This window comes from Miniopterus natalensis, chromosome 17, assembly GCF_054644295.1.
Source record: "Miniopterus natalensis isolate mMinNat1 chromosome 17, mMinNat1.hap1, whole genome shotgun sequence".
NCBI lineage: Eukaryota > Metazoa > Chordata > Mammalia > Chiroptera > Miniopteridae > Miniopterus > Miniopterus natalensis.
The window spans coordinates 38,999,418-39,014,063 of NC_142097.1; the positions used below are offsets into that span (position 1 = coordinate 38,999,418).

Here is a 14,646-nt window from a genome sequence, read left to right on the forward strand (position 1 = left end):
TAGTGTTTCCTATTTTGAAACCAGCCCCTTTCTTCTGAGGTACAGAAGAGAACATTTACAAATATTGATTCCCTCTAGATAAGACACCTCTTTATGATACGACACAGCCAGCCAACCAAGAACAGCTGGAGGTCAATAAAAAAGCAATGTGTCCAAGAGTGACCAACATCGACCCGTTGACCCAGGTCATCTAATCAGGGCTTGAACATTTAAAAAAGCAAATTCTGGATTTTTCTCTGCTTCCCATATCACGTCTTCCCTACTTTTTTTTTTTTTTTTTTTAAATCTCAGAAAACAGTACCACATTGCACTTGCTCAAGATAAAACCTAAGAAATGCCCTTGACTAACCTCCCTTCCCTTCCCTAACATCCTCCTGACGCATCATTCGAATGCAATGGGAATGATTTGGGCAATGTCGGAGACAGTTTTGGTTGTCACACTCCAGCGCAGATCGCAACTGGCATCGAGTGGGCAGAAGACAGGGATGCCACTGGCAATTCTCCAGTACCCAGGGCAGCCTCTCCTTCTTCCCGCCCTAACAAGGAATCATCCAGCACAAAACGTCAACAGTGCCACTGTTGAGAAACTCACATCTGGCGTGAGAATAAATAAACCTATTACCATTAAAATTACAAATTCATAATCACTGCAATGTTTTCATCCATCTGGCCCTTTGAATAAATTAGTCTTACTTTCTACTTCAAACACGGCAAGCATTCCCTCTCTATACATTTTGCATATCCAAACCAGGCCAGCCTTTCCTGCCTTTTCACAGCAAGAGGAAGGGTGGACTCATCCAAAAGCATCCTGAGTGGCTTGGCTTGGATCGTGCCCGAAGAGGGATTTTGAAGAGACATTAAAATATTTCCACAGCTTACAATGAAAGTTCCATTTCAAGATAGCAGTTTTAAAACAGAAACAGACTCACAGACACAGAGAACAGACTGATGGTTGCCAGAGGGGAGGGGGCTGGGGACTGGGTGAAAAAAGGGAAGGTTGAGAAGTCCAGCTTGGTAGTTGCAGACAGTCACGGGGATGGAGAGTACAGCACAGGGAGTGCGGTCAATAACGTTGTCATAACTACGGGGGTGCCACGCGGCCCCCTTTTCCGATGGAAAACTGAGACTTAACATGTTTAAATCACCGGCCCACAGACCCACAGCTTAGAAAGTAGCCAAGAATAGCACAGATATAACTCTGCCATTCCTGAGACTTGAGAAAAAAATTCCTACGGCTATTTCATGGAGCTCAGTGTTCTCTTTCTCAACGAATTATCAAGCTCCTTGCCAAGATGACTGCATTTTCTCATAGCTCATGAAGTTCATAGCGTAGGAAGGCATTCCTGATAACTTTCTTTGTGTTTGTGTCTTGGAGCTCTTCCTGAGACTAATTTTGTTTTTTCCTTAATCGATACCTTCAGCTCCTTCAAGGCCAACGTAAAATTATTTCTTACCGCTAAGGCAATTACATTGTGATGGCCTTGAGGCGCAGTGTTTCTGACACCAACTGCGCATAAAATAGAACAAAACACTAAGTTTTGGTGCTTTGCCTTGAGTTGTAACAAAACACATAAAACTCGGAACACTTTTAAAAAATCGCATCTGAGGTACTTAAAACATTAAAACATTCACAGCTGGGTCATTTGAATTTACCACAATAATTGGCTCTGCTTAGGCTGCAAACATCGTTTTTAGCTTTGAGTTTCTGTATCGTTCTAGTTGAAACCACAACAATTAGAAGTTGACTGGGTCGTAGTGTCTATTGCGCTCTTCAGATTTTCTTCCTAAAAGGTAACAAAAACTTCAGATGAAGGAATGTTCTCTGTACCTTCACTGAACCTCAGGCCAGTGTTTAACAGCTGTGTGGTGATGTCTTAAAGTAGGTGGCAGCGGACAGGCTGCTGGGTTTGAATTCTGGGTCTCTGTGACCTGTCACTTTATTTGTATATCTGTATTAGACTTTTATTGCTGCATAACAAATTACCATAAACTCAGTGACTTGTGCAACAATGAAAATAGCAACAACATCAATAAAAACTCATCTGAGTATGACTGTACAAGTACATCGTGTTGATTTTAAGGCGTTTATATAGAGTCGCCAGTTGACTAAATCATAGCATGTACAGACGTGGGAAATTAAGACCTATGAAGCTCTAGTGCTCTGCATAAGCGTAGACCTCTACATCATAAGAATACACAAAATCAGAAATATGTTTCAAAATTATAGGTAACATGTGTTTTGTCATCAACTTGATTATTTGATGTCTTACTGCAATTATTTATCTTAACAGCCTTCAAATTTCCTTTATAGCCACAACAGGAGGCAAAACACGGATTCTACAGTTTAAATTCTGAAAAATGACAGAAGAGGAAAGTCAGGGAATTAAGAAAAAGTGGATAAAACAACTGAAATACAAAAAGCAAAAACTGTGCTGTTGTGCCATTGACTCACACCCTTTCCCTAAAATCAGCATGGTCTTACTTTGGATTTTAACAAAAAAAGATAAGAAAATATCCAATACTTTAAAGTCCAGAGAAAGAAAATTAAGCAATCTCTGTATCACCCTAAAAGACATAAACAATTCTGTAATAAGTGCATTCTTTGGGTTTGCTACTTATGAAAGGTGGAGTTTGGTTGCTGAAATAGAGGTTGCATGGTCTGGTCTGGCTTCCTTGGCCCCACTGAAAGTGATATTATTGAGAGAAATCATAACACGTTTCAAAACACCTTGTCCATGTCTGAGATAAGGCATCTTGATAGCATGAAATATTATCTTTAAAGAGTCGCTGGCTTAAAGAGCAACGCAGGGTATTTTGGGCTTCAAGGCTCTTCCTAGGGCAGGAGCTTCCACTTCATGGACAGATCAGCTTCCTCGTCAAAATCCTCCAGCTCCTGCTCCTTGGAGAGCTCCAGGAAGACCTGCAACGGAGGAAAACGGAGCTCTGAGTGAGTGCAAGGGGTGTGCATATATTATACATTTATATTCCATGGGTGATACAAAAATCTCTAAAGTGGACCCACCTGCTCCAGCGTGGACTGGGAGAGGCTGTACTCCTCCAGGTCGAAGGTCTGTTTAACTGCACATGGATGGATGGATGTGTGTTAGAAAGTCATTTATTTTGGATCCAGAGAGTTGTACCAAGTCATCTATAAAAAGTACTAAGAGGCCAAGATGAGGAGGCATCGCTCACCTCAGGAAGCTGTGGTCAGAGGCTAAAGATGAGGAGAGAAGGTCTCTTCAAGGAACCCACAAAAGCAGCCCACGAGAGAAAGGGAGTCAGGCCTTGTTGCCATAGTACAGCTCTAACGATCAAATCAAGCTTTGCTTCCATATTACCTCTTCTCCCCTCCCCTTAATCTCTACCCCAGAGAGGCCTAAAACATCAGCTTGTGAGTAGAGGGGAGAACTGGGTAAGAAGAGAGATAAAACTGACCATCCCACCTTCCTAGCTTCAAGTCTCCAAATCAAAGCAAGAAGGGGCCATGGGGGGCTCTGTTTTTTTGCTGGAATTTCCACTACCCAAAAGTGATCTGATTATATATGCAAGAATGAGTCCACATAGCAAGATAAAGGGAATAATTATGGGGCCTGCATTTTGCTTCTATGCTACTGGCCTAGCTCATAATTTCAATACATGTATTGCTGCTGAGAACGTAACTATGGCTAAGTCAACGTTTGAGGGGAAAAACTGTAAGCTTAGGATGTTTCAATATTTTGTACTTTGTGTAATCATCACACAAAGGGATAGGAAGCTGAAAAGTTGTTTTTCCCCCCTCTAAATCAGAACTTCGGTTTCAGCAAACTAAGCACATTAGAAAGAATTCGAGGAGGGAGGGGACATTTTTGAAAGCAGAAACATGAGAAGGCTCCGAAGAAAAGGCTCCATTGTATTCTAGGGAGGCAGCCTTCCTGGAACATCTCTCTCTCTGCTTCTGATTAATTACGAAGCCCTTCCTGTTGATCAGGGCCCATCATGGGAATCCTTCCCACTGGAAAATTGCAAAGTTGGTCAAAAGGCCAAAATGGTCAGTGTGGAAAACGGACCCACGGGCCACAGAGTGATGGTCAGAGTCAGAAAGTGAAAAGAAACCCTAGCTGGGGCCATCCTAAGCTTAACTCAAGGGGATGAACCTCTGTAAGAACCAGGATGCCTGGGGCGTCTAATGATCAGTGGCAGGCAAAAAGGTACAAGTCAGGTGGGGAAGGTGTTCAGCTTTGAATCAGATTCCATATGCTGGCGTGGTGGTTGAGAACCACTGGATTAAGAGTTTAATAATTTATTTATGGCGTAATACCACAATTTTATGTTCATGTGTGTACATATTCTACCGGCTTTATGCAAGATCTGAATTTATCTGTTTCCCAGAGTCTTACCTCTAAGCAGTTGCTCTTACCTATCTCTAATTTGAAGAAAGCCTGCGATAAGGGTCGCACGTCCTCAACAGGCAACTTGTAGACCATCAGCGACGAGTACCTGAGGGGAACAGAGTGAGGCTGAACCCTGGGTTTCAAGAGCACAATGTCTTAACAGGAGCAACCGTCTGATAGGTGTGAGGTGGCATCTCATTGTGGTTTTAATGTGCATTTCTTTACAGAACCCAATAAACAAACAAACAAAATTGAAACAGACTCATAGATACAGAGAACATTGCCAGATTTGGGGGAAGTGTTGGGGGGCTGGGTGAAAAAGGCGCAGGGATTAAGAACTACAAATGGGCAATTACAAAATAGTCCCAGGGATGTAAAGTACAGCAGAAGGAACATAGTCAGTAATATTGTAATAACTATATATGGTGCCAGGCGGGTACTGGAAATATGGGGGGGGAACACTTTGTAAAGTATATGATTGTCTGACCAGTATGCTGCACACCTGAAACTAACACAAAATAATACTGAATGTAAACTGCAATTTAAAATAAAATCATGACATTGGAAAAAATAAATGAAAAGAAGCAACAACATCACCAATAATTTGTTGGCAGGTACACATCTGTATAGCATTGGAAACAGCCGTAGTGTGAATGCGCTTCCATCAACGAGAAGTTGATTTATTAAAGCAGAAGCGTTATCAGGCTCTGGAGAAAAGGCCCCCTTCCCTCTAGGCTGGGACGGCAGACAAAGGGCGGAAACCGACCCGGTGCGCCCCTCTGGACGGGGGCCGGGGGCCGGGGGCCCCTCTGGACGGGGGCCGGGGGCCGGGGGCCCCTCTGGACGGGGGCCGGGGGCCGGGGGCCCCTCTGGACGGGGGCCGGAAGCGGGTTCCCGACCACCTCTCAGTGGGAAGGCAGTGCTCTTGAGCTGAAAGGACCAGGCTCGCCTCCCGGCCCCACCTCCAGTTCCTGGCACTGTCTAACCGCCCCGGGCCGCGGGTGCCCTTCGTTACCGATACAATCAAAAGGCGCAGAGACACCACCGGGTACCGTCTGACTGCTGCCTGGGGATCCCGTTTAATGGGGGTGGTCCCGCCCTCCGAAAGGACAACTGAAATGAACTAGGTGCACGTGCCAGTGCCTGGACCTGCCCTTGCGAGAATCAGCTTCCAGTTACTACTGTGCTCGCTTATTTCCCTCCTGTGGCATTCCTTGGATTTGGGCCTTTCTCTAGTAATTATTCACAATTACCATAAAGTTAAAAAAAAAGAATGAGACGATAAAGCGTTTCTTTTCCATCGCCGTAATAGAAAACAAAGCAGAGACGGGGCTGAAGGAGCACCACCTGTTTACCTCTCCTGCCGGGCGGCCTGGGGGAACAGCCGCAGGATCTCGCCGTGCAGGGCCTCCACCTGGGCCAGCGTCTTCACCTTCATCTCCAGCAGGTAGTCTTTGCCAAATTTGCTCTTCAGGTGCTGGATGGAACCGATGCACCTGGAGGGAGGAGGCAGGAGGCAGGTTCCAATCAAGAAAAGTGGGGGAGAAATCTACTACTGGTGATTTTTGGCCTCTGGAGGCCGGGGCAGGGTCAGGTAGAGCTGGAGCAGCCAGCCCCTCCTGCTCCTCCCAGTGACACCGTGGGCAGGGAAAATGTCCTTTGTTCAGGGGGATGGGCACCCACCTCAGCCTTCCCGACACCATGATGGCCACGCGGTCACACACGGCCTCCGCCTCCGCCATGTAGTGGGTGGTCAGGAGGGCGCCCCTCTCCGTGTTTCTAAAGGTGGCCCGGATCGCCTGCCTGAAGTTAGGTCAGGGAAATGTTAACCAGGGGGAATGCCAAGGTAATATGAAAAGAAAATTTACAGAGGTTTCCATTGGCACATATGAAATAATCAGTGAATTCAGGTTAGACAGAGAAAGGATTTTTTTTGCAGGGATAACAGGCATGGAAATAAGCAAGCTACTGGTTAGAGTGTGTAATTCAGAGCATGGCGTGGGCTGAATGTAGAAGATGATATTGGGTAAAAGGTTTAGAAAAATGCTAAATTTCAAGAATATTTATGAGAAGGCACTAGGAAAAACAATAGGAAAAGAGAACTTATTTAAAAGCCTGGTAATAATGGCGTATACCCAAAAGTGCAAAATGACAGACTATTCCTAAAATAATTGAAGAACATATTTTGGAGATGGAATTATTGTGTCCCAATAGAATTGTGTATCCGGTGATGTCGCAGAAAGATTTACAACTTAGTGTAGGTTGATCTAATTGAGTCCACAGACCGGCCATGCCCACCCAGACGATCTACGGTGAGAACGAAACTCTCAGCGTATTAGTTTGTTAGAATATCTTCTCCCCTCCACAGAGACTGGCCGCGATGTGTTATCAGATTCTATCCCATGGTATCGCTTTTCCTGATGATGTTGATGTCTTTCATTTTCTAAGTAAAGCAATTCCACTTTGGGTTGCTCATGACATCTCCTCACCACATCTGCTGCTGCCCCTCGGGGTCCATGCCCGTGGACGGCTCGTCCAGCAGCACCACCGACGGGTCTCCCAGGATGCTCAGCGCGAAGCACAGCTGGAAGGGGAGGAACAGCGCGTCAGGCACCGACCTGCGGGCTGCGCAGAGGAAGCCCGAGCCCCGCCCCTACCTTTCTCTTGATTCCCTGGGACAAGGCCTTCACGGGCCGCTTCTGCTGGTCCTGCAGCTTGAGCGCCTCCACCAGCCTGAAGGAAACAGAGGGTCAATCAACATCACCCCTGCGCACTGGGGAACGCGGGCGGTAGAGCGGAGGAATCAGAAGACTGCAGTGCAGAATTAAAAAAAAATATATTCGGAGTGGTCATAAAATTGAAACTATAGATTGTCTAACCACTGTGCTGTATGCCTGAAACAAACATAAAATAATACTGAAGGTCAATTATAATGGAAAAATAAAAATAAAAAAAAATTGAAATTATCTAGGATACTTTATAAAACCTTTCATGGTTTTTATTTTTATTTTTTTTTTAGAGAGAAAGAGGGAGAGGGAGACAGAGAGAGAGATGTTGCCTTCCACACACTCCGGACAGGGCATCGGACCCAGGTATGTGCCCTGACCAGACCGAAATCAAACCGCGACTCTTTGGAGCATGGGAGGACACTCCAACCAACTGAGCCACATGGGCCAGGCCCTTCCTGTGGATTTAAACTCACATTTTCAGTGACTTAGTTTTGTATTAAGAATAATCAATAAACTCCTCACCTCCAGGCTTAAATGAGAGACCACAACACTGGATCGGGGGCCAGATGCCCAAGTCATCTCCGCAAGCATGGAGCTGTCGGGTAGAACCGCCCTTCCTCAATTTTGGGTGAAGCTATCGCATCGCCATAAAGATTTTAATTCCATTCCATGATATCCAAATAGCTATCCTATGATAGCTTATAATTAAATTTTAGTATTTTTGATAAGTTTACCAGTGAGTACCGTTTTCTTTCCATATTTAAGAGGAGAAAATAAAATAACACGTTGAAACCGGGGAGGCCAGTTTCTCATTGTAAATCTCCCCAGTGTGGCCCGGGTCAGCGTTGACCGTCTCCCGGGAAGCCCTGAGTTTCCCATGAAGGTTGTCACTCCCAACTGTCTCCCTGGACCCCTCGGGTAGAGGACGGGTGTGTCTCCCGCCATGTACCGTGTGATGGCGACCGTGGCGTCCGCTTTCCTCAGCCCCTTCACCGCGGCGAACACCTCCAGGTGCTCCCTGAGCGTCAGGCTGGGCCACAGCGCGTTCTCCTGAGGGCAGTACCCCAGGAACCCCAGGGGCTCCCCTCCGTCTCTCCCTTTCAAAATCACCTAGGCAAAAGAGTGCATTCTCACCTTCTGTCCCAAATCGTGTGTGTGTGTGTGTGTGTGTGTATATTTCAGCGACGTCTTCCTCTCACACACACAGCTGCCAAGAGTACAAAAGTCCGTAAGTAACCACTTAGCTCTGGGGAAAAGATGATAGAAACTCAATCTATCAAAAGGCAGATCTTCCACAGTGTCCTATCCCTCCGTTTTAATTGGCTTTATTTCCAAGTCCATCACCCCCGTTGAATTCAAGTTTGCTCCTGTGGTTGTCCACTGTGTGACTCTGGACCTCTGTCCGTCACTTCACCCAGCTTCGCCTGGATGTACAGCCAAGCGTTATTCATACGCTCTTCTCATTTTTGTTTTAGAATTTAGATAGCTGCTCATTTCCCCTCTAACTTCTGATCTCTGTTTTCTGAATAAACCCTGGATCTTGGCAATTCAATTCAACAAGTTCTCAGGATATGTCTGTCCACGAAACAAAGATCTCTGACCTCCAGTAAAGCTAAGGTTTGGTTTTCCTTCCCCAAATATTTCCTTTTAATGTCTCTGTCTTTCATTCAGTAAAAGGCATAGTCTAGATAACATGCAGCCCTTTTCAGCACCTAACTATTTTTGGAATTAAGGAGATAAATTTTTATGAATCTTCTTCATTCAATGTATAAATCACATTGATTAATAGGAAAAGATCGTCATCAATATGTATTGTAAAACGTCCCATCTAGGCAGCACTAATGACCACATTTCTGGGTGTGTCACTGACCTGACCTGCAGTTGGTTTTGATTCTCCAGTGATCATCTTAATAGTTGTGCTTTTACCAGCTCCATTGTGTCCTAACAGACCTATGACTTCACCTGAAAAAGAAAAGGTATGCTCAGAATCATAACCACGAGTAATTATAAAAATAAAAGCAAATACCACTTAAGGGCTCACATGTGTCAAGCTTTATGTCAAATGCACTAGGTACATGATTTCACTTATTCCCCCCGCCGCCCAAACCTGAGTGTTCTTCTCACCTTCATTTTACAGGCGAGGAAACTAAGGCGTAAAGAGAACCAATAACTTGTCCAAGGTCATGCAGCCCATGCCTAAGAAGCTGAGCTAGAATTAAAACAAATTTTGATGCCCATGCCTGTTGCATCTCATGGGCACTTTCGCAGAATGTGCCATTTGTTAGGAATGAAGAGAGAGCTGCTAGGCCTCGGGGAGTCCCCTTCTGCGTAGCATTCCCAGTTGTGAAGTTAGTTTTACTACTTAGAAAGCTATCCCGTCCTTCTTAACATAAACTCTGCCCCCTTTTGGTTGTCCTCCTGTTTGTTTTAACAGAACAGGGGTAGCCGTCTTCTACGCAAAGCACACCCTGTTATAACCGGCTCTCGAGCAGGGCGGCCCAGCGTTGGACGGCTGCTGGGTCGCTGCCCTGCATGTTCTTCAGCGGATGGCTGGGCTTCGCCCCTTCAAAAGGCCCCATCTTCAGGGGCAAAGGTCCCCTGCTAACAGAATGACTGTTTCCAACCTTTTCTGACGCAGAAAGACACGTTTCTCGTGGCCAGTTTCTTCTTCCTCTTGGCAAAGCAGTGTTTCCTTTTGCCGACGTACTCCTTCCGTAGACAGCTGGCCACGATGGCTGGGCTCTGGAAAGGCAGGTGAGATGGGTGAGCGCCCCACGCTCCCTCTGGGCAAGTCTTTCCTGTGCAAAGTCGTGAACCCAGCCCGCTCTCCTCGAAACCGCCACTCCGGAGCAAACTCTCCCAGCCTATTCCTGCAGCGAAAGGACGCTCGCGCTGTGCCATCTGACTCGTGCGCCCTTTCTCGGAAACCGGGGGCAGAGGCAGGTCTGCGGAGACACACGGACAGGCACGCCCACACGCCCACACACGCACACACACATTCACCCCGGGTGGGCTCTCTCCTCTGAATTGCTTTGCTCACAAAATCTTTTCTAGGTTTTCTACTGGCCTCGCCCACCAAAGCCGTGGCTGCAAATTTTAACGCACGGGTGTTCCCCTGTTTCTGCTGGCACTGCATAGTTACTGAAGTCAAGCCATGAGCTACACGTGCGGGGATGAAAGAGCCACACAGTATTTTTTAAAAAGTTCCAGTGAGATAGTTGGCCACTTTACAGACAGTATTATCTGCTGGCCAGCGCGTCCCACCTCCGCCTGCTGGGAGCGCAGGCCGGCCGCGGCGCTCGCTGCCCTCGCCCTTTCCGCCTGGACGTCTGCGTCTTCTCCTTCGGGCTCCTCTGGGTTGGGCAGGGCTTCGCCGCTGCTCGGGGAAGTTCTGAAACCAGAGCAGAGTTCCAGTTGAACAGCCTGTAGCGGAAATAGTGAGTTTTCCGCAAACGGCTATCGATCTGTGAACGGCGCCCCGACAGGGCTGCAGGGATCTAGGGGCTGTCATTTTGACGCGGGTATTCTGGAATTCGGGAGGCTTCGTGAGAATGGCCGGAACATTTGGAATCAGGGGTGTGTCCCAGAAATTCTGAGCTACGGGGATCACCAGTTTCTGAGCACCGTCACGTCTTGGGAACACGTGTCAGAGTCACTCTTTCCTGACTGCCACCAATCTAACCCTTTCCTTCATCATCCCCACCACTGATTCCCGCCGATTCCCGTCTCTCTCCCTCGTGTCGTCCCAAGTGGCTGCTGCCAGCCAACTTCCTAAAACGCGGTTGTCGTTCTGTCCCTCTCCTGCTCTACCGCCTTCATTAGACTTGAGCTTGATTCATATTTGGTGAGCTAGGCAAGGTTTTCAAAACACGCCTCTTTCCCATTGGATTATCTGTAAAACCTTCCCTGTGGTTTCCTATTCCAAGACACTCCAATATCTAGCTTCGTTTTAATTTTTTATTAACCTCCAACACAAGGCTTCAAGTTTGTTCCAGCTGCCTTCTCGAACCTATAGGATCGTGGCATTTATTCTGCTTTTTGTCCTTTTGTTCAGACGACTCTTCCTTCCTGGACCGGCTACACTTATTTCATTGCTTGTCTAGACTTAGTCGTTGTTCTGAAGCACTGCTTCTTGTCTATGACTTTCTTCTAGTATGTCAGTGAAATGATAGTCGGCCTTAATTTTTCAGTGTCTTATGTGTGCTAATGAGGCTTCTCTCGCTAGACTGTAAACTCATTAAAGTCCCAAGAATTATAATTTTGTATCGACACAGTCCCTTAAATACAATTCTGTACAGTGTGTTTTAACTTAATCCTATTAAAATGTCTTTAACAATGAATAGTAAAATAAAACATGAATTCTCTCAACCTGAATACAGGATCCTTTCTCATCAATTTGTTTCTGAAGTTCACTTCCAGACACCGCAGGATGAAAACGAAAAGGAAAAATTGGAAGTAAGGCTGCGGGAGACAAAAAAAAAAGATAATAAAAATTGGCATCACCATGAAAACAACAGTTTCAGTATTGGAATTGACTTAAGGAGTTTGATCATCTATAAAGGTAGATTTGATAACATTTTCACAAGGTTGAAAAAATTTGTCCTTGTCCTTGATATTTTATGAAACTCTCAGAGCTGGGGTCGCTGGTCTTCAGAGCGATCATGAGAGAAACAGTGGTAGGGAGCTGATCCTAACTCTATTCATGCCATTGAGAGCCTGCGCTTCAGACTCGGTGTCGGATCATTGCTGTGAAGTTAGTGATCCAGAATGGGAAGCCTCTGTTGGTGTGTGTGTCTGGGTGTGTGTTCAGATGCCTAAACTGACAAGTTTTTAAGCACCAAAATGAAAATTAATGAACACAAAGCATACAAAAATGTGTTCCCCCTCGTGCAAGAACACTTAAATGGAAATGCCTCCTTACTATTAGCAATGCCAGGTATACAAGATGGGACTCTAAGTCTCCTAAATATTCCACAGAGTCAGGAGAAATCTGTAAAATGAGAATAAAAAGCATGTTTAGATGAACTTTTGTCTATGCATGAATCTCATCTCACTTAAGATGATTGATTAATGCCCATTACATGACCCTGCCAGCCTTCTATGGAATTCTTGCTTATGCGTCAGGTAAAAAGTCCATGTCTGACTGTGCAGTGTGTGCTCCTTGCTGCCGATGTCACTCGGTGACCTGTGGACCTGTGCTTGGCTACAGGCTCAGACGCTTTTATCCTGAACACTGTGAGTTAGCAGGATTCGCCCTGCTAGGAGAACCTCGGTAGTGCTGACACACATCCTGATTTGTTGATACTCTAAGTGTTTAAGGATTTTCGAGAAGGAAATCCTTCTCTGGGACACAACAATCCCCCACTTTTGTTTCTCTTACCTCGCAGGATCCTTCTCAAACTTATCTATTGATTCCTCCTCTTCCCGATCTTTAAATTCTGGAGTTCAAGGCCAAGCCCATAGGCTGTCTTTTCATTCTAACGATGCTTACTCTGTAGCTTTAAATATTACTTACATGCTGACAAATCTCAAGTATTTAGCTTTAAGTCCCCCAAATCCACAAAACCCTACATACTGAATTTCAGACTCATGTATCTAACTGGCTACTTGCTATTTCCCATTGCATGACTGTGAGGATCCATCAACCCAACATGTCCAAAATAACAGCAAAAGGGCATCTCATCAGCCTCTCAGGAGGGTCATTTGTCCCCAGGAGTGAGGGTTATCATGAGAACTATGAAATTCTACCACTGTGGAGTTGCCTTTGACCTTCATAACGCAAGGCAGGCTTTCCTATTGAATGATTCTGCCTGCAGTAAGTGAAGTGGCTTCCAGAAGATAGGGGCCTCACACCTTGTACAGCCAAAGACTCTACCTACATTCTTACAATATTCAAGGCGGTCCTCAATGGCCACACATTTCATGACCTTAGGACAAAAGTGAGATTCTTACCTTCACAAAAATGAACAGAGAGCCAATCATTGTGAATGGAGGTATCAATATGGTGCATATTAACAGCCCTAGAAATCCATAATTAGTTGCCTCAATAAAAAATGTCGAGAAGATGGTGACCTGAAATAAAATCACAGTAGAGTTTCACAAAAGCACGACAATCTGAGCTTTTGGATATTTTTTTCAAGAGAGTGGACATTCATTTTTAAATATTCTTATTTTCATTTCCATCTCACTCCCTGAGCCACTACCACCATCTTATTTTTTGTCTCCGCAACACAGAATTCTGTATTGGATTGTCACAATTCTGTACCGGATCAAGTACGAAGCTTTTAAGACACAACAGGGCTTCTCAAATTCAATGTACATACAAACCAGTGAGGGCTCTTGCTAAACTCAGATTCTGACAAAGGGTCCATTTATCATGCGCCACTCTGCATTTTGCATTTTTCCATTTCCCAGTAGATCAGAGACACCCTTTTAGTTTTCGGCTTACCAGCTATTCATTTTCAGCTGCGTAGTATTTCTCTGAATGGATGTGCAAGAATTCAACAATTTGGCCTTTAAAAATGTTTCAATTTCTCTGCTCCCAGAAGTGCTGGTCTGCATAAGTTTTTGTATATTGACACTTGTAGTCTTTAAGGAGGGATTCTGAGAAGGGCGGTTACAGGTTACCGTTTACGTGCACTTGACTCTTCAGTGGTTACTAACAGATGGTGCTTCTGAAGGGCGGCGGCAGAGCTCTCCCACGGACCGTGGGTGAGACACACAGGACGCCGCCCCCCAAGACAGGCGTCACCATGGCTGGGGGTGTCTCCGTGTTACTGCTGATGTTGGGTGAATACCTGTGCCATTTTATAGTGTAATATACCATTGGTTTTTCGTACTTTGACTTTTTTGTATTTATATTTTCTTTTTATTGAGCTCTTTTTTGTATTTTCTTGACTCAGACAGTCTTCCTCTTTCGGTTTGGCAGCTGCTGCTCCTGAGCCATCGGGTACGCCGAGGCCAGTCACGCCTGATGATTTAGTTTGCTCTTTTAATTGACCTCTGGGTTTGCTTGGCCATTTTTCATTTAGAGAGCTGTCCTTGATTTTTCCGACTAGATTCATCAGGGGTTTTCCTTTCCACTGTACCCTTCTCAGGATTTGTTATTAACCTTATGCTTGCTTTACATCTAACTTTGTGGGTTTTCTACATAAATATGTCCTGACCACAGTTCCCAAAGTTATGTCATATTCCCACGCACTCAATAGAATTCAGTGGTCGCTAGCCGGGTGCTTTTATGGCAATTTTTATTTTCTTGAGTTCTTTATTTTGACTTATTTCTTGGTTGAATGGGTTTCATCTCTAAGGGGTTCATCTTTCTCCCCAGCATTACTGAGATGTAACTGACGCATAACGTGTAAGCTTAAGATGTACACTGGGGTCATTTGATACATCTGTACAGATTGTGAAATTATTACCGAAATAACATCAGTTAGTACATCCTTCGCCTCACACACTTCCCTTTTTGTTGTTGTTGCTGTTGTTATAGTGAGAACATTTAAACTCTACTCTCTTAGCAACTTTCAAATATATAATGCGGGGCTGTT

The 14,646-nt window shown here is 45.2% G+C and overlaps 1 protein-coding gene across 1 annotated transcript in view; it reads right to left on the minus strand.

Annotated features, from left to right (window-relative positions):
* Positions 1–2,070: 2,070 nt before the first annotated feature.
* ABCA9 (ATP binding cassette subfamily A member 9) overlaps positions 2,071–14,646 on the minus strand; it is a 42,033-nt gene continuing 29,457 nt past the window's right edge. Inside the window, 14 exon segments of the mRNA XM_016201464.2 lie at positions 2,071–2,920; positions 3,023–3,078; positions 4,397–4,476; positions 5,726–5,866; positions 6,054–6,173; positions 6,860–6,954; positions 7,028–7,103; positions 8,049–8,209; positions 8,970–9,061; positions 9,724–9,841; positions 10,370–10,490; positions 11,469–11,560; positions 12,021–12,089; positions 13,052–13,171. Of these exon segments, the coding sequence (XP_016056950.2) occupies positions 2,822–2,920; positions 3,023–3,078; positions 4,397–4,476; positions 5,726–5,866; positions 6,054–6,173; positions 6,860–6,954; positions 7,028–7,103; positions 8,049–8,209; positions 8,970–9,061; positions 9,724–9,841; positions 10,370–10,490; positions 11,469–11,560; positions 12,021–12,089; positions 13,052–13,171 (1,440 nt within the window). The 3' untranslated portion in view covers positions 2,071–2,821.